A 19115-nucleotide genomic window follows, 5' to 3' on the forward strand; every position below is an offset into this window, starting at 1 on the left:
CATTAGCTTTAACATAAATACGTAAGGCACAAGTGAGGAATCCGGACACGTTGGCAGTCAGCAATTTCTGGGAGCTCAGGCTTTCGAGGACCAGGCCTTTAAAGGCTTCAGAACATTGGCTTCTGGTGGGAGCAGTCTAACCTAGATAGCTTTCTGGCAGCATGATGGGCAGAATTGAGGTGGTGATGTGGGAGCAAGCATGCTGGTTACCAATGGAGAGCATAATGTGTTAACCTCATTATGCAATTTTTTTGTGAAGGTCCAGTGGAAATTATCATAATCTAAGATAGACTGCAGAGTGCTGATACCTTGTGACAGATTGCCATGCAAGGTGTCTCCAAACTTTCAGCACGGAACAGCAATTCCTTAACAACCTAATTAATAAATTGTACAATCGCATGAGTGCCAAAAGGAATTTGCTTTTGAAGATTGGTGCCGCAAGTTAGTATATCTATTTTTCAATGATTTCCACTGTTCCCTCACTGCTTCTAACTTTGCATTAGATGTTTCATGAGCAGACCCTGTTAAGGCTATCCGTGCATAGAGTGATGATCCCTGAGGGGATGCTTCAGGACAATGGAGTGCATGATGGTGGTTCTGAAGTGACTGCTTTTCTACCTCAGGTGCACAGCAGGGAAATGGGTGATGAATGGTGCTGACAGTAGCTGATAACTAACTACCTTATTCAATTTTGGATTGTCATCAAGCTGGTTGCATAACTCCTGTATTACAGGGAACCAGAGAAGAAGGGCCCTAGAGAAATTATTGTTTGATTTTTAAGAGAATTGAAGAGTTTAATTTAAATGGGTGAGTGATGAAAGAGTTCAAAGCTGTGGTGTGTTCTTCCTGTACTGTGGAAAGTAAGGCAGTTTCAGTGCTCAGGAGTAGAATATGTGCACAACATGTCTCCAGCTGAGTTCCTGGAAGCCTGAGTTTCAGTGTGGGAGCAACAACTGGGAACATGATGGAGCATGTGTATGGCTGAGTGTATTGTGGATAAGTATTAGGAAATCAGTATTGCTGCAGCCTTGCCAACTCCAACATTAGTTGCTCTTGATGAGTCTATGATTTTGAGTGTTGTTTGCTCCATTGCATTAAGGGCTTTGATATTATCTAGTCATCTGAGTATTGCTTCTTGAAAGACATTTTGTTTCCTACAGAAACAGAAGGATGTTTGTTTATGTATTGCAAAATCATAAGTTTATAGTTACCTGATGACAGGGAGCAAAATAAGATTATTAGTAGGAGAGCTTGGTGTTCAATAGAAAGAAAATGGCTGGACGTGAAGTTAGAGAACAGCTATCAGAGACGTTTTGCAGTTGCTACCAGGTCAGAACATAACAATGTTTGTGACTGTTGTATAGGTATGATTAGAATGAGTTCAATGTCATCTTGTGATTGGTGGAGAAGGACGCAGGGGAGGAAATTCTTTGGACTTCTGAGGAAGTGAGGTAGTGTTATAATGGAGAAATTAGATGTCATAAAAGAGAGGCCGTCATCATTTATTCCTACTTTCCCTGGTCCATCAGATTTACTCTGGATGTCAATAACAGCAGGATGTACTCTAAGTTCTTTAATGAAGCAAAGTAGATAACAAAATAATGCAAAAAAATCTTACACACAGAATGCTCACAATTTAGTTTATTTGGACTTCTGAGGATCAGACTGAAACAGATAATCAAACTATATTCAAGCTCTAATACCATCCAGTCTTCAGCAATTTGATCACTGACAACTATTAGAAACATGTCCTTTTCCACAGCTGGTTTAATCAATTAACTCATTAGACTTCTTAAGAACCTTCATGAATAGGTTAGTGCCTTTAGAAACAAAGGAGAGAAGAAAAATGGCTTATTGACAAGCAGCAAGGTGTCTTCTGACATAGCAAGGCAAAGATAAACCGGTTTATTTTGGGGAAACAATGGAGCAATGCAGAAGGTCAATGGATGTGTAGATTTCTTTCAGCGATAGAGAAATAGTCCTAAAAGGAGCAATGTTGTTGAGCAGTCTTCAAAACAGGATAGACAAAAAGATGTCTTGGCTTCATGTGAGTGAGAGAAAAACTCCAGAAACATAAGGCTGTAGAAGAGAAGATTAAAGAACCCTTATAAGAATTAAGTAATCTGTGTTAGCAGGTTATCTGAAGGATTCAGGAAGAGACATCAACTAAATAAATGGAATTGAGTGAATGCAGAAGCTGTGCTCACTGAATAAAGAACTTTTAAAGTGGGAAATAGGGTGATCCATCACCAAGGTTTGAGTATGTGTAAGGTTGTTGTTGTTGTAGCCAAAAGGGTGAATCTTTATTTCTGGTATCTATAATAAGAGCCTTTCAATTAAATCTTGTCCAGCATAAACTTATTTGTTGTTTTACTTTTGTATGTAATAAAGAACATCAAAATTTATTAAAGGTACATGCGCAACCTCTTGTAAAGATGTTTAGTGCCTGACCACTATGGCAAACAAATTGCAAATATAAAATTTATGGTCTATCAAGCCATGTTTCACTTTGTATCTGGCTTGTCCGGTATTACAATCAACTGTGATAGAAATGCATCTCGTTCTGAAGCACACATCTTCAGCGTTAGTGTTAGATGTTGTCAGGCCCAAAGGTTTTGCTGTTTCCATTGTGCACTCTGTTAAATGTTTGTATCTGAGGCTCTGCGATGGATCATCCATGTTCAGCATTTCCTTTTGCACTCTGGTATTGTGCTCCACCTTTGTTGAAGATGGGGATATTTTTGGAGGCTCTTTTCTCTTCAGTAATTTGATTGGGTACCACTATTCTTGACTGGATATGGCATAACTAGAGGACTTTGAGCTGATCTGTTGATTGTGGAATTACTGAGCTCTTTTGTATGCTGCTTTCATAGTTTGGCATGCTTCCCCAGGTCAGGACTTCATTTTTGGTTGCCTATGCTCTATTTGATATTTACAATGTAGGAAAATGTCTTAAGGTGCTTAATTGAAAAAAATCAGTTGTAAGTTGTTTTACTTTTGTATTACATATCCATAAATTATGTGTAGAAATATCAAACATTTGCAGAAGTATGAAAATTTGATGCTATTACGTTAAAAGAAATATACAACCAATAGGAAATAAAGAAAATAATTGTTCATCTGTAAGTTGTCCTGGTGACTAAAATCATACTATGTGGTAAATCCTCATTAGAACTAGGTACAGTGGATAAAATCACAATGATCCAGTACAGAAGGAAGCTTTTTGGCTCATTGTATCTCTGCTGCTTTAAAAAAAGTTATTCAATTAATCCCACTTTGCTTTTTCCTGATAACCCAATATTTCCCCCCACAAGCATTTATCTAATTGTCTTTATTATTATTAAAGTATTATTAGTGAATCTCCTTCCACCACTCTTTCAAGTACTGTTTTGCAGACCACAAAAACTAGTTACGTAAATTAATGTTTCCTCATGTCACTTATGGTTCATTTGTCAATCACCTTAAATCTGGAAACAGCTATTTCTTATTTGCTATACCAAAATCATTCATGCCAAATTTTTACAAAGACTGCACTATTCTGCAGTTTTTGGAAATTAACATTGATTTTATATAGGCTTCACATTTCTGAAGGAGCTGGGATCGAAATTCTGACTAGAAATATGAAGCTTGTTATTAATGGAACATGGAGCAAAATGGCAATCTGAATGTGATTGCCACTTCTCAGAATATACAGGCCTTAACATCAGTAGGGCTGAACTAGAGCTTCGATGTCATAGCCCTGTCTTTGGCTTGCATTCCTGGAAGCATAATTCCGGGCTGGTTTGTATAATCAGAGTAATTGTGGCAAAATACGAACTATTTTATTCATTAAATGTTTATTCCCTCTCCAACAGATTCTTTGCTGGGATGAAAAGGCATTCTATGTCGAGCAGGAGTTCATCTCTTGCAGGGACAGCTTTGTGTGTGCCACCATGTTATGTCGACAGCATGTTTTGTACAGCACCCCAGAAAAGTTGCTGCAGACCTTATGTAAGAGGAAAGTGGAATGCCCAGATTTTCCAGAAGAGCTACAGATGTGGATCAAATATAACCTTGCCAGCAGTGCAAAGCTGAAAGCATAAAGGACTAACAGCAAACTGTCAAGAAACAGGAACACTGGAGATCCATGGCAATAGTGTCTCACTGGAATTTCAACATTCAGCTTGACACTTTATTTTATTTAAGCGCCTCATCAAATATTTATTTTGTGTTGCAAGGAAAACAATTATTATTACTGTTATGAGCTTTACATTATAAATTAATGACATTAGATGGTACATCTTTAGAATCTGTAAAGTTAATATATTGCTGTTGTGAGGTCCTTATTATTGGAAGAAAAAAAACACAACTAGCTTCAGTAAATACTATTAATCATCTTCTGGATGTTTGATGGAGATCTTTATGTCCCCAAGTCTTAGCTCAAAGCTCAGAGTAATCCTTTTCATGATGCCTGTCACTAATGTCATGATATAATGTTCTATTCCCAAAATGGTCATACCTAGACCAGTCTAATTTCAATTGGTAAGGAGGTGGTTTGCTGGTACTTAATTCAGGCCTGAATAAACCACCATATCTGATGAACTGCCTAATTTAATGTACAAAAAAACCTTTAAATGTTCACCTAGTACTTCCATGTAAAGCAGGTGAGTGATTGTTTAAAGGAGCAAATCAAATTTGTAGGACTCAGATATAATTTTAATGCACAATGTGCTCATTGCATTGTACCAGATAAAGTTAGGACTAACCAGTAACATCTCTTAAAGGGATACGCGAAGAATGATCAAGAAAAACATTTAATTTTCATATTAAAGAAAACGATTTTCAGGGACCAGTAGAAACAGGGCCAAGATGAAATCTGTGCTCAGAACTGATGAAAGACAGGATTGTATAGGACACACAATATTATTACAAATCTTGTCCCACTGATTAGTAGTTGTAAAGTTCCTGCAAAGGCTATCAATTTTAATTATTGGAGACAAGGACATTTATGTGACAGCTCAGACTCATGGGTACATTTCACCATGTGATTCATGTAAATCAAAAGCTAAGAATTTCCTCACTGTTAACCTCAAAGGGTTAGTTAGATTGAGCTACTGCACAACAGTAATGAAAAAGAAAACAGAATTTGAGTGCAGCAAAATGTCTTTCTCATGGATCAAAATGGGAATGATGAAGAGAAGGCTGCACAGGAGCTGTGAAACTGCACCAAACCATGCCTGCACCCCACCAGCTCTAGTATTCCAGATATTCTGAGCAACAGCACAGAAAAACATCACTTATAATAAACACCCTAGGGATTACCATTGACCAGAAATTTAGCTGGACCAACCATATTAAACATGGCTGCTAGAAGAGCAGGTCAGAGATTGGGAATCCTGCAGTAAGTAGCTCAAGTCCTGTATTCCCAATGCTTGCCCATCGTCTACAAGGCAGGTCAGGAGTATGATGGAATACCCTCAATTTGACTGGATAGGTGTAGCTCCAACAACACTCAAGACACTTGACGATATTCAGAACAAATGGCGTGCTTCATTGATTATCCCGTCCATCACCTTCAGTATCCATACCTTTCACCACTGATGCACAGTGGCAGGAATGGTTACAATTTTATAAGATGCACTGCACCAACTTGGCCATGCTCCTTGGTATCTTCCAGGAAATGAGTGATGGTCTAGCCAGCAATGCCCACAACACATGGCCAATAAATGAGCAAAGTGAATGGTGGGGCAAGCTAAAGAGGTAGTTTTGCCTCAGGGTTAATGCGGCTTACAGAAATGCTTCAAAAGGAAAATCTTTTAGCAACATCACATTTCGATGCAGAAACTAGGCCATTGTCCAGTTTGAAAAAAACCCCATTATTTTGTAATAATTGAAAGGACATCTACCCGCTCCTTCACTGCTGGCTCTCTGCAAGATCAACTGAGTTCTCCTTACCTTCCTCACCTTTTCCCCATAGTTCTTCAAATACTCTCTCTTCAGACGATTAAGCAATTTGAAAGCCATGCTTGAATTCGCTTCTGCTGTACTCTAAGACAATGCATTCCAGATTCCAACCACTTACGGTATAAAATAAAGTTTTCCTAGATTTTAATGTTCTACTAATGGGAATAGATACTTTGGATCTACTGTGTTCTGGCTATTGTGTTATGTCTTACAGCTGGTATGTAAGTATAGCTTTAACAGACATGCTGAAGATATCATCACTATCATAGCATGGGACCTGAGTACAAAGGTCTCAGACTCCATCTCAACTCTAGACACTTGAAGCATGATGTGCTGATGGAAGCATGCTACTCTTTGCAAATGAAAGGTTTAATGTTAGCCTGGACATGAACCTGCCTGTGAATGTAATATTTATGTATGTCAGTGAGCTGTAATAAATATCTGTTGGATCCTAAAATACCATATTACCAATTTACTAGTTCCTTATGAAGGATAACATAAGCATTCCTACATCATGTATAAATGCATCATGTAGAGATACCTTTGAATCAAATCTACATCACTGGTCCCTCATTATTTTGAACATCTCTATAAAATTTCCTCTCAAACTAATCTTATCAAAGGAGACCAGTCCCAGTTACCAAAATTATTCCTGATAACTGATTTCTCTCATTCCTGGAACCATTTTCATAAGTAATCTCTACACCAACTTCAATTTCTTCTCATCCTCTCAAAAGTGTGGACATTAGAATCGGAGACCATGCTCCAGTTGAGGTAAAGTCAGTGTTTTATAAAGTACATGAAACTTTCTTGCTTTTGTACTCTAATTACTAGATGATTTTTTTGAACATTGTTGCAAAGTCATTCAAAGAATTCAGTGCCATCTGCAGGGCCTTGTTCATCTACATATTGAATAGCGTTGCTGTCTACCTACAGTATAACCTGGATAACTCACAGAATTGTGATAATAAGTGTCAGTTTGAAAAAAAAGAAATTGAGCAGCTGGCTTTCAACTTTACATCTATCACCACACCCCTGTCAACATCTTCATGATCACTGATGGAAGAATAAATAGCTCCATGCATGTCAAATACATGTCTGGAAGCTAGGTGCGGTGCATCTCATCTCTTAACCAGGCAAAGTCTATCCAAGGCTTAAGTTCTTTGTGTTATGCAATACCCATCACTTGCCTTGATTGGTAACACTGAAGTATCATTCAAAATGCTTAACACCTCCAGGTTAGAGGCAGTTTGTTTGATTTTTACACCTGCATGGGGACTCATTGATCACCTTCAACACTGGCAACATGTGGCTGCAATTGATCTTGTGAGAGTCAGTTAATTAAATCACTAGAGTGAGAAGCAGAATGATCCCGAAGTTCACTGTGGTAATTCATGGAGGCCTGCCTCCTGCCTTCATGCCATTTTTAACCAATTTTCTCTCTCTGTAATGGACGGATGCCTATGGTCCTTTGTGGATTATGGCTAATTACTATATACAAACTATAGGACACATTGTGGCAATTCATCAATTCTTTTCTAACTACTTCCTCCCTTTACCTCTACCTCTAATAGGTTTATCAAAATTTCCCTCAGCTACATAATAGAAACACCAAAGCCATTGATATCACAGCCTGTCACAACATTTTTTATATATTTGTTCATGGAATGAGGGTATGGTTGACAATGCCAGCACTTATTTTCCATCCCAAATTGCACAGAGGGCAGATTGCATTGTGTCTGGAGTCACATGTAGGTCAGGTATGGATGGCAGATTTCCTTCCCTAAAGGACATTAGTGAATCAGATGGGTTTTTGCAGCAGTCAACAGTTGCCATTCAGCTAGCTTTTTGGTAGTTTTCAAAAAAATTCAAATTTCACCATCTGCCATAGTGAAACCCATGTGCTCAGACCATTTGCCTGGAGTTTTGGATTAATTATCCAAAATAATTACCATAATGTCACTGACTCCCTGAACTTCACTTCCTAATCACATATTCTATTTCTGTCCTTGTTGGTGGGACAGCTTTTGACTCTGTCTTTGCATAAAAATACTTGAGTTCTGAAGGAAGCTAGTTTTTTTCCTCCCCACCAGTTTGCTGAAAGCTGTTGCCCTTAACTAATAAGAAACATTGTAGTTAGTATACCAATTCTTCTGTGAAGAAGCGAAGGCACCTGGAGAAAAGCAATTGAAGAACATTAAGTCCTGACAAACTAAAAATATCATCTCAGTAAACCATGTGAACTGGAGTTATTGAATAGTCATTCCTGGTTTTATTTTCCTTTTACTTATGTGCTATTGGTATTTGACTGGCTACATATATGTAGAAGTCTTCAAAGAGTTTAAGGTTTTAACTAGTAGATCCGTACAATGATAATTCATAGCTGTTTCTTGTGTTTCAAACTTACTCATTTGTAAGAAATAGTAATTCTTGTTAAATGCAGGAACCTGGTCAGTGTTTTCAGTTCACATGATTCCATTAATGAGGTCAGTCAGGGACTTTGTGAGATTTGATTAAATCATTAAAGTTTATGGCAACTCTCTGCAGTGGAACTTGAGAATCAGCACACTTTCCCAATACAAGTACAAGAAATTGGGGGCTCATCTAAGATTATTTTAGAAAAGAGACTGAGAGGATTTGGGAGTGGTAGGTGGTAAACAAAATATCAAATTTGAGCTGCAAATGGCACTGGAAATTGCAAAGGTTTCCCTGGAGGTGACCAATTTTTTGCTGGCAGTCTTAAGTTAACTTCCAAAAACGATTTAAAGGATGGACAGGTTAGCTGCAGGTAAGGTGTTTCCCCTGGATGGTGAGACTGGAATCAGGGGCATGATTTAAAGAAAAGAGTCAAGCCACTTAGATCTGAGATTCAAGAGAATTTTTTTTACTGATAGGGTGATGAATCTTTGGAATTTTCTACCAACACAGTTCTGTGGAAGCTGTCTTTGAGTATGTTTAAGGTAGAGATTTGTTAGATTTCTAATTATAAGTGGGTAAAAGATATTGAAATGTTTGATCAGCTATGACCATAGTGAATGTAGGGCATGCTGAACAAGCTGAATGGCTGACACTTGTTCCAATGTTCCTTACCAGTATAATCTGTCAGATAAGTCACTTTACCACCCTTCCTAACTACCTTTAATCGCACTTCCAGGGGTTCAGCTTGGAAAAGCAACAATACAAAATTCATCACATGCTTCAAACAGTCTACTTGTAGAATGTTTATCCATCCATTCTTTTATTTTTGTTTGTGAAATTTCAAAAGCTATTGTGGTACCCTACATGCTCTTACAAGTCTTTCGAGAAGCATGGGCATGTAATCCAACATTGAGGATTTGTTGTTTTTGTTCCAAAAACTTCTCCCTTATTAATTTTAATGGGTTTCTAATCTCATGACTGTAAATCACTTCAAATGGACTAAATCCAGTAGAAATTCTGACATATAGCAGATATTAAGAAAACAAATCTTTTGTCACAGTCCTGTGGATCCTTGTGACAGTACGCCTAAATCATAGTTTTGAGAGTCAGATGCTAACTTTTCAAAGCGCCCTGTGTTTGTAGGTAGTATGCATTTGACTTAATGTCCAATTTGCTCATTATGTCCTGGAAAAGGTTCGACATGTAGTTAGAATCCTGATCAGATTGTATCTCAATTTGCATATTGTAACGAATAAAAAAAAGTGAACTTTTCCACTACTACCTTAGCTGCAACAGCCATTATTTCAAGAATAGCTTCTGCAAATAGAGTTGTTATATCCATAACCTAAGTATATACTGATAACCCATTTCATTTTCAGTATGCTCCTTCACAATCTACTAACACCTAACTAAATGGTTCTTCAAAAACTGTAAGGGTATCAAAGGGTGTGGTTTAATTATATGTTGCTTTCCTAGTACCTGACATGTATGACATGTTTTACAGAACTGCATTATATTTTTATGGAAGTCTTGGTCATGTAAAATAGCTGTTTATCAATGCTTGTGTTTCTCATATTCCAATAAAGACTGAGTATGGTGGTAGAGGGTTGCTTTTCAGATTGGAGCCTGTGACAAATCATGTACCACAGGGATTGGTGCTGGGTTCTCTGCTTTTTGTCATTTATGTAAATTATTTGAATGTGGATGTAGGAGTGGCAGTTAGTAAGTTGCAGATGACAGCAAAATAGCTGGTCCAGTGGACAATGAAGAAGATTATCTCAGCTTGCAATGGGACCTTGATCAGATGGGCCAATGAGCCGAGGGGTAGCAAATGGAGGTTAATTTAGATAAATGTGAGGTGTCATATTTTTATAAGGCAAGTCAGGACAGGACTTATACAGTTAATGGTAGGGCCCTGGGACTGTGGCTGAACAAATAGACATGGGGGTGCAAGTTCCTTGAAAGTTGAGTCGCAGATAGACAGGGTGGTGAAGGAGGTATTTGGCACACTTGCCTTCATTAGTCAGAACACTGAGTAAGGGAGTTGGGATGTTACGTTATGGCTGTACAGGACATTGGGGGAGGTCACTTTTAGAATACTGGGTACAATTCTGGTTGCTCTTCTATTGGAAGGATGCTGTTAAACCTAAGATGGTGCAGAAAAGATTTACAAGGTTGATGCCAGGACTGGCAGATTTGAATTATAGGAAGAGGCTGAATAGAACATAGAAAAGTACAGCACAGAACAGGCCCTTTGGCCCACAATGTTGTGCTGAGGTTTAATCCTAATGTAAAATATAGTAACAACCTATGCACCCCTCAACTCACTGCTATCCATGTGCATGTCCAGCAGTCACTTAAATTTCCCCAATGACTCTGCTTCCACCACCACAGCTGGCACCGCATTCCATACATTCACAACTCTCTGCGTAAAGAACCGACCTCTGACGTCTCCTTTATACCTTCCTCCTAATATCTTCAAACTATGACTCCTCGTACCAGTGAATCCTGCCCTGGGGAAAAGTTTCTGGCTTTTGACTCTATCATCTATTCCTCTCATTATCTTGTATATCTCGATCAGGTATCCTCTCTTCCTTCTTCTCTTCAGAGAGAAAAGTCTGAGCTTATTCAACCTTTCTTCATAAGGCAAGCCCTCCAGTCCAGACAGCATCCTGGTAAACCTTCTTTGCACCCTTCCCAACGCCTCTGTATCTTTCCTATATTAGGGCAACCAGAACTGGACACAATATTCCAAGTGTGATCTCACCAGGGATTTGTAGAGCTGCAGCAAAACCTCGCGGCTCTTAAACTCGATCCCCCTGCTAATGAAAGCCAAAACACCATATGCTTTCTTAACAACCCTATCCACTTGGGTGGCAACTTTGAGGGATCTATGTACTTGCACACCCAGATCCCTCTGTTCCTCCACACTGCCAAGAATCCTGTCTTTAATCCTATATTCAGCATTCAAGTTCGACCTTCCAAAATGCATCACTTCGCATTTATCCAGGTTGAACTCCATCTGCCATTTCTCAGCCCAGCTCTGCATCCTGTCTATGTCACGCTGCAGCCTGCAGTCGCCCTCTATACTATCGACTACACCTCCAACCTTTGAGTCATCTGCAAATTTACTAACCCACCCCTCAACCTCCTTGTCCAAGTCATTTATACAAACTACAAAGAGCAGAGGCCCAAGAAAAGAGCCCTGCGGGACCCCAATCAACACTGACCTCCAGGCAGAATACTTTCCATCTACAACCACTCTCTGCCTTCTGTCAGCCAGCCAATTCTGAATCCAGATAGCCAAATCTCCCTGTATCCCATACTTCCTGACTATGAATGAGCCTACCATGGGGAACATTATCAAATGCCTTGCTGAAGTCCATATACACCACATTCACTGCTCAACCTTCATCGACCTGTCTCATCACCTCCTCAAAGAACTCAATAAGATTTGTGAGGCATGACCTGCCCCTCACAAAGCCATGCTGACTGCCTTTAATCACACTATGCTTTGCCAAATAGTCATAACTCCTGTCCCTCAGAATTCTTTCCAAACCTTTGCTGACCACAGACTAAGACTGACTGGTCTGTAATTGTAGGGATTTCGCTGTTACCCTTCTTGAAAAGAGGAACAATATTCACCTCCTTCCAATCCTCCGGTACGACTCCCGTGGAGAGTGAGGAGGCAAATATCCTCGCCAACAGCTTAGCAACCTTTCTCTCTTCCCAGAGCAGCCTAAGCTAAGTCCCCAAGGTCAGACCAGATTTATCAATCTTAATGTTTTCCAAAATTTCCAGCACATTAACTTCATCAATCTCGATCCGATCAAGACTGTATCCCAGCTCCTCTAAGTTTTCATTCACAACAAGTTCCCTTTCCTTGGTGAAAACCTAAGCAAAACACTCATTTAGGGCTTCCCCTATCTGCTCAGACTCCACGCACAAGTTCCATCTGCTATCCCTGATCAGCCTTACCTTCTCCCTGATCATTCTCTTATTCCTCATGTATGAGGAAAATGCCTTTTGGTTCTCCCTAATCCTTCTTGCTAAGCCTTTTTCGTGCGCCCTCCTGGCTCTCCTCAGTCCATTTCTGAGCTCCCTTCTAGCAAGCCTGTAATCCTCTAAAGCTGGGCTCGATCCTTGCTCCTTCCATCTTACGTAAGTTGCCTTCTTCCTTTTGACGAGAAGCTCCTCTGTTCTCGTCATCCAAGGTTCCTTAAATCTTACCCCTTCTTACTGGTCTCAGAGGAACAAATTTGTGCATCACTTGCAACAACTGCTCCTTAAATAGTCTCATGTCTGCTGTGCCCTTTCTGTGGAACAATTGCTCCCAGTCTGTACTTCCCAACTCCTGTCTGATAGTGTCATAATTTCCTTTTCCCCAATTAAATATCTTCCCTCGGTAACTGCTCCTTTCTCCAAGGCTATGCTAAATGTGAGGCAGTTGTGATCACTTTCACCAAAGTGTTCTCCCACCACAAGATCTGACATCTGTCCTGGCTCGTTGTCGAGCACCAAATCCAAAATGGCCTCTCCCCTTGTCAGTCTGTCTACATACTGAGTAAGGAAACCCTCCTGAACACACCTGACAAAAACAGCTCCATCCAAACCATCTGCACTTACGAGGTTCCAGTCGATATTGGGAAAGTTGAAATCATCCATAACAACAACCCTGCTACTTCTGCATTTTTCCAGAATCTGCCCGCCTATGAGTTCTTCAATCTCTCTACTGCTATTAGGTGGTCTGTAGAAAACCCCCAATGAGGTGGCTGTTCTCTTGCTGTTCCTAATTTCCACCCATACTGACTCAGTAGACAAACCTTTCTCAACAACCTTCATTTCTGTAGCTGTGATGCACTCTCTGTTTAGTAATGCTACACCCCCTCCTCTTTTTCCACCCTCCCTGTTCTTTTAAAACGTTCTAAACCCTGGAACATCAAGCAACCGTCCCTGCCCCTGTGAAACCCACATCTCCGTTATGGCCACAACATCATAGCCCCAAGTACTGATCACTATTTCAGACACTCCTTGCCTTAAAAACAGACACACTTTACCCGATCCCTTTGTTTCATCGCATAAGAAACCTTTCTGATAGACTCATTACATTCTGTCATTGCCCCATCTGCAACTGACCCTAGGCTGGGGCTTTTTTCCCTGGAATGTCGGATGCCGAGGGGTGACATTATAGAAGTTTGTAAGATCATGAAGGGCATGGAAAAGGGGCATAGATTTAAGGTGAGGAAAAAAATTTAAAAAGGACCTAAGGGGTACCTTTTTCATGTAGAGGGTGGTATGCATATAGAACAAAATGCCAGAGGAAGTGGTTGAGGCTGCTACAATTACAACTTTTAAAAGACATCTGGGATGGGTACATGAATAGGAAGGGTTTAGAGGGATATGGGCCAAATGCTGGCAAACAAGACTAGATCAAATTGGGATATCTGGTCAATGCGGACAGGTTGGACCAAAGGGTCTGTTTCTGTGCTGTATGACTCTCTGACTATATACTATGCAACAGTAATTTCATGCACCACTCACAATTTCTCCATACGGTATCTGGTTTGATGAACAATTCTTTGTCTGCAGGTCTGTGAAATGTCTCCACTTCCTCATCAGCACTCAGTTTTTAAGATGATAAAACTCAGAACCTCTGTCTGACTCAGCTTCAATGTGAGCTGTTTGTGCCAACTTAATGGATCTGCTTCTTCAGCCTCAGTTAATGAAGACATGCCAAACATTTCTTTGAATTATCTTTAAAGTGTCTTCTGGTCACCTTAATATCTGGAGGAGGAGGAGCACAACACTGCCTTGAGCTCATTCCACAAGTTTCTCCTTTAAATTAAACCCTTAGATTGCCCTTAAAATCAAATAATACTAATTACTTTAGGGGCCTTCTTCTCTGAATCTCTGCAGTATAAAGTATAAATCCAAAAGGCTTTATAAACTCTAAGCAATAAAAAGATAGTATACTAATCAACCTTACTTACCCAATCAGTGGTTTCCTCTTGCCCCGTGTCACATTTTGGCACTCTTACCGCACTGCTTCAGGATGCACTTCTCAGAATTCCAGAATCTATAGAATTTGGGAAGGTGGAGTCATAGCATCATACTGCACAGAAACAGACCCTTTGGTCCAACTCATCCAAGCCAACCACGTTTCCCAAACTAAATTTGCCCCACTTGCTGCATTTGGTCCATACCCCTCTAAACCTTTCCTATTTATGTATCTATCCAATCTCTTTTACATGTAACTGGACCTACATCTACCTCTTCCTCCAGTAGTTCATTCCACATTCAAACCACTCAAAAAATTGCCCTCACGTCCCTTTTAACTCTTTCTCCTCTCACATTAAAAGTATACCTCCTAGTTTTGAACTTCCTCCACCCTCGGGGAAAGATCCTCGCTCTTCACCTTACCTATGCCCCTCATGATTTTAGAAGGTCATTCCTCAACTTCCTGTGCTCCCAGCCTTTACATCCTATTTTTGTAACTCAAACCCTCTGTTCCTGGCAAAATCCTGGTAAATCTTTTCTGAACCCTCCAATTTATTGATGTCCTTCCTATTGCAGGAATCCCAGATTCATGTTCTCGTCAGTACATCTTAAATATATTTTGTTAGCTGTGGCTTAGGTGATCACCAATGCATTGACTATCTCAATAGCCACCTTCTTCAATGTCGACCATCAACCCTGGGGACTTGTCAACTTTTAGCACTATTAATTTCTACAGTACAATCTTCCTACTGATGTTAATTTCCTTCAACTTCTCATTCTTCTCAGTCACTTGGATCTTCAGTTCTGGGAGATTTCTAGTATCTTCCTCAGTGAAAACAGATACAAAACAATCATTTGACTTCTCTATCAGTTCTCTATTCCCCATTACAAATTTTTCTGACTCTTCCAGTAATGAACCCACCTTTGTTTTAGCCAAATATTTCCTTTTTCCACCTACAGAAGATATTACAGTCCATTTTAATATTTCTTGCTAGATTTTGTTCTCACATTTTTGATCAGTTTCTTGGATCACCTTTGCTGTACTCTAAAGACTTCCCAATCCTCAGAATTACTGCTATATGCAGCACCTGTTTATAATCTGATACAATCTTGAACTTTGTTAGCCATGGTTGACTGACATTTTGTTCTAGAAGAAATGCATAGTTGTTATGAGTCATGTAATAGTTCTTTAAAGACTATCCATTGCATACATGTACAGTCATGTTTTTCTATGTGTCTTCCTAATCCTCCTCAATTAATTTGTGCCTCATGCTTTTATCATTTCCCTTATTTAACACTGTTGCTTCAGAATGAATGACCTCACTTTCAAACATAATGTCAAATTGCCCATGTTATAAGCCTCTCTCTTTCTAATTAATACCATGCTCCACATTAGACCACTATTTGGTGGCCTTTAAATAATTCAAGCTAATGTCTGCTGCCCTTTGCTGTATCTTAGATCTACCCAAACACATTGTACGCATTATTCTTCCCATCTGAGATTCTCCCTTACCATTATCCCTTGTACTGATCCTTACCTCCTTTCCCTTCTTGACTGTCCTTCCGAAATGTCAAATATTCTTGAGTATTCAATTCCCAATCCTGGTCATAATGCAGACCTGTCACTCAAATGGCAATTAATTCATATCCATGTATCTCTATCTCTTTCTCCTCTGACCCAAATTCTAATATTGACACAAATCCCCAGTTACTCACACTGTCTCAAACTCCAGTAAAGTCTCCCTCATTCTGACCACGCAAATTGTAGGAAGATGAATTAGTTGTGTCACATATACATGCTCAAATAGTATAACTGCAGGAATGATAAAGAGGAGCAAGGGCATCTGTTGGCAAGAGTAGTGGAGGATGACAGAGAAGAAGAGTGAAGTGGAAGGAGAGGTAGGCAGTTCACAAAGCAACCTCCTATAATTCAATTAGTAAATACAGAAATATTGTGACAATTAAGACATTGTTTTCTCATTATTAGGTTAGTACGACCAGTTAGGAAGTATACGGTAATCTGTAGAAATAACTTAATGTGGACTGACAGGAACCAGTAGCAATAAAATAACATTCTCATTGGTTGAGCCCAAACTAACAGACTCAAATGGAAACAGAGACTCAAGACTGATGAAAAATCATTTGAATGTACAGAATCAAAGCAGCTGGAGTTCACTAGTAGTGTTAATTCCTAAACTGGATGGATCACCTAGATTCTATTGTTACAACACAGGGTGAACCCCTCTACTAATCTAAGCAAGCAACACAGAAAAGATTCATCCCGTGCCGTAATCTGTTAAAATTCAAGAGGCAAAGAACTATCCCAAAAGTCACTATTTAAAGTAAAAATTACCAACTTTTTTTATGTCTACCAGAAATTCATTAACTAACAACTATTTACAACTTTTTTTTCTAAACATATCTTTACCTTCCCCTCTATAATACTGGTCCAATAAAGATCCTGATTACAATTTATAAAAATAAAAACCAGTCAGCTTTGCCGAGTGTCCTCTGTAGATTTTCCTCTTTCTTCTTAGGGATTCTGCTTCACAGATCTTTGATCAAAAAAGGTACCTTTTAAGAGAAGATCTCTCTACTTGTTGGTGCTGGCTGCTCTTTGCCGCTGTGGCTCACTGTTCAAAATGTCTGATATTTTTACCCCAAAACATCTAATCATTTCAATGATTTACTGTTGTCAAAACATTATTTTTTCAAACTCAATTGGATTTTGGTAACTTGGGGCATAATTTAGACTGATTGGCCAAATTCAAATTTGTTTTTGTACCCTGGCAACACAATTCTTAGCTGTATCAACCAAATGTTACATTGTTACCTTGTTCCAGACTCTCTGTGCTTCTCCTAAGTCTTTACTAGCTTTTCAACTGTCTTAAAGGTACATTATTCCTACATCTTCATAACACGATACAGACTACAGAAAGGTAAATTCAATCGTGAAAACAGATTCATAACCCAATTGCACAGTTAGAAGGCTGAATAGATATGGTTGGCAGTGCATAACTTCTTTTTAAGATTGATGTATTGTTGGGGTACTGGCAAGTGCCATTAACATTAAGGACTTAAGGAGATATCCGTTACTTCATACCAATATCGTGGAATTCCCCTCCCTCACACCATTGTAGCAGTACCATCAACAGAAAAAAAAGCAGCTCACCTCAGCAGGCAGTAACTAATATTAAATTTTTGAGGCATCTCACACTTCTCAACACTTTTTATAAACTATCCAGATCATGATGAAAGCAAGTTCAAAAACCCATTTCACATGACCTTGTACTTGCACCTACTCAGGGAATTGGTTATACATATTCTCAGCAAATGTTGATCACTGTTTCCCTTATTGTCTATTTTAGGAGAGACCCTCATCACTGCATGGAGACCAATCATGTTTATCTACCTCCATTTAATATTTGTTTTTCTGATCAGATTTACTCTCCAGAAAAGTAGCACACCACTGCCACAAATTTCATCCATCCTGGTTCTAAATTCTTAGCATTCATTCAAATAATCCATTGATTGAGGAAGGAGGTAATTGCATGGAGGCAGTTCAGAGAAGAGTCATGAGATTAATTCCAGGGATGAAAGCAATGTGGAGAGATTGAGCAGTTCAGGCCAGTACTTAAGAGTTTAGAAGGATGAGAGGGGATCTAATTGAGGTTTTTAACATGCTAAAGGGGATTGACAAAAATAGACGTGGAGAGAATGTTTCCTCTTTTGGGGCAATCTAGAATGAGAGGGATAGTTTTAAGCGAAGGGGTGGCTGACTTAAAACAGAGATGAGGAAGAGTTTACTTTCTCAAACTGTCATGGATCTGAGGAATTCACTAACCAGAGTGTGGTGGATGACAGGAAACTGAATAGATTTAAGGAATAGATAGTGTTTTCAAATTAGTCTTGGGTAGAAAGTTTATGGAAAGCAGCCAGGAAACTGGAGTTGAGGCCGAGATGAGATCAGCTGTGATCATATTAAATGGTGGAACAGGCTCGAGGAGCTGAATTGTCTACTCCTGTACCAATTTCTTACGTCCTTAATCCTTTTTTTTTGTTCAGCGTTTGTAGAATTGCATGTAGCAATACAAGCAGCACTCAAGAAACATTAACAAAAGTTGAAAAGTAGATTTGAGTAATGATTTGGAGATTCATAGAAACTTACAGAAGACTACCATTTGGCCTGTTGTGCCTGTGCTTGTTCTATGAAACAGCAGGTATGTTTAGTTCCACCCCATTTCTTCCCTGTAACCTGCAAGCTCTTCATTCTCAAGTATCTGCGCAACTCCCTTCTAAAATTACAAATAGAATCAGCTTCCACCATCTTTTCAGATAGTATTCCAGATCTGGACAATATTCGAGCTGTGATATAATAAGCATTGTAAACAACTGAAACAAGTTGTCTTTGCTCCTGTATTCAAATTCTCTTAAGTAGTGCAACATTTTGGTTTTCATTCCAAATTGCTTGCTGCATCTGCACACAAGCTTTCAGTAACTTATGAAGGAGACCTAGGTCTATTTGGATATCAATACTTTTCAATCTCTCACCATTCAAGAAATAACTACTTCCTTCCTCTTATCAAAATGGGTAATCTCACATTATATTCTATCTGTGATGTTCTTACCCATTCACTCAATCTGCCTAAATCCCCTTGAAGTCTCTTTGCATCCTGTTTACAATCCTCATTCCCAACACGTTTTTTAATCATTTGCAAACATGAAAATATGAATGATCCTCAGGTACAAATCACTGA

The 19115-nt window shown here is 39.2% G+C and overlaps 1 protein-coding gene across 1 annotated transcript in view; it reads left to right on the forward strand.

Annotated features, from left to right (window-relative positions):
• The window catches only part of LOC122550699 (protein THEM6-like), a 34771-nt gene extending 28371 nt beyond the window's left edge, over positions 1 to 6400 (forward strand). The window contains exon 4 of the mRNA XM_043691829.1: positions 3855 to 6400. Coding sequence (XP_043547764.1) covers positions 3855 to 4082 — 228 coding nt within the window. The 3' untranslated portion in view covers positions 4083 to 6400. The remainder of the gene's footprint in view (positions 1 to 3854) is intronic.
• The last annotated feature ends 12715 nt before the right edge of the window (positions 6401 to 19115 follow it).

The sequence above is a fragment of the Chiloscyllium plagiosum genome, chromosome 6, assembly GCF_004010195.1.
Source record: "Chiloscyllium plagiosum isolate BGI_BamShark_2017 chromosome 6, ASM401019v2, whole genome shotgun sequence".
Taxonomy (NCBI): Eukaryota; Metazoa; Chordata; class Chondrichthyes; order Orectolobiformes; family Hemiscylliidae; genus Chiloscyllium; species Chiloscyllium plagiosum.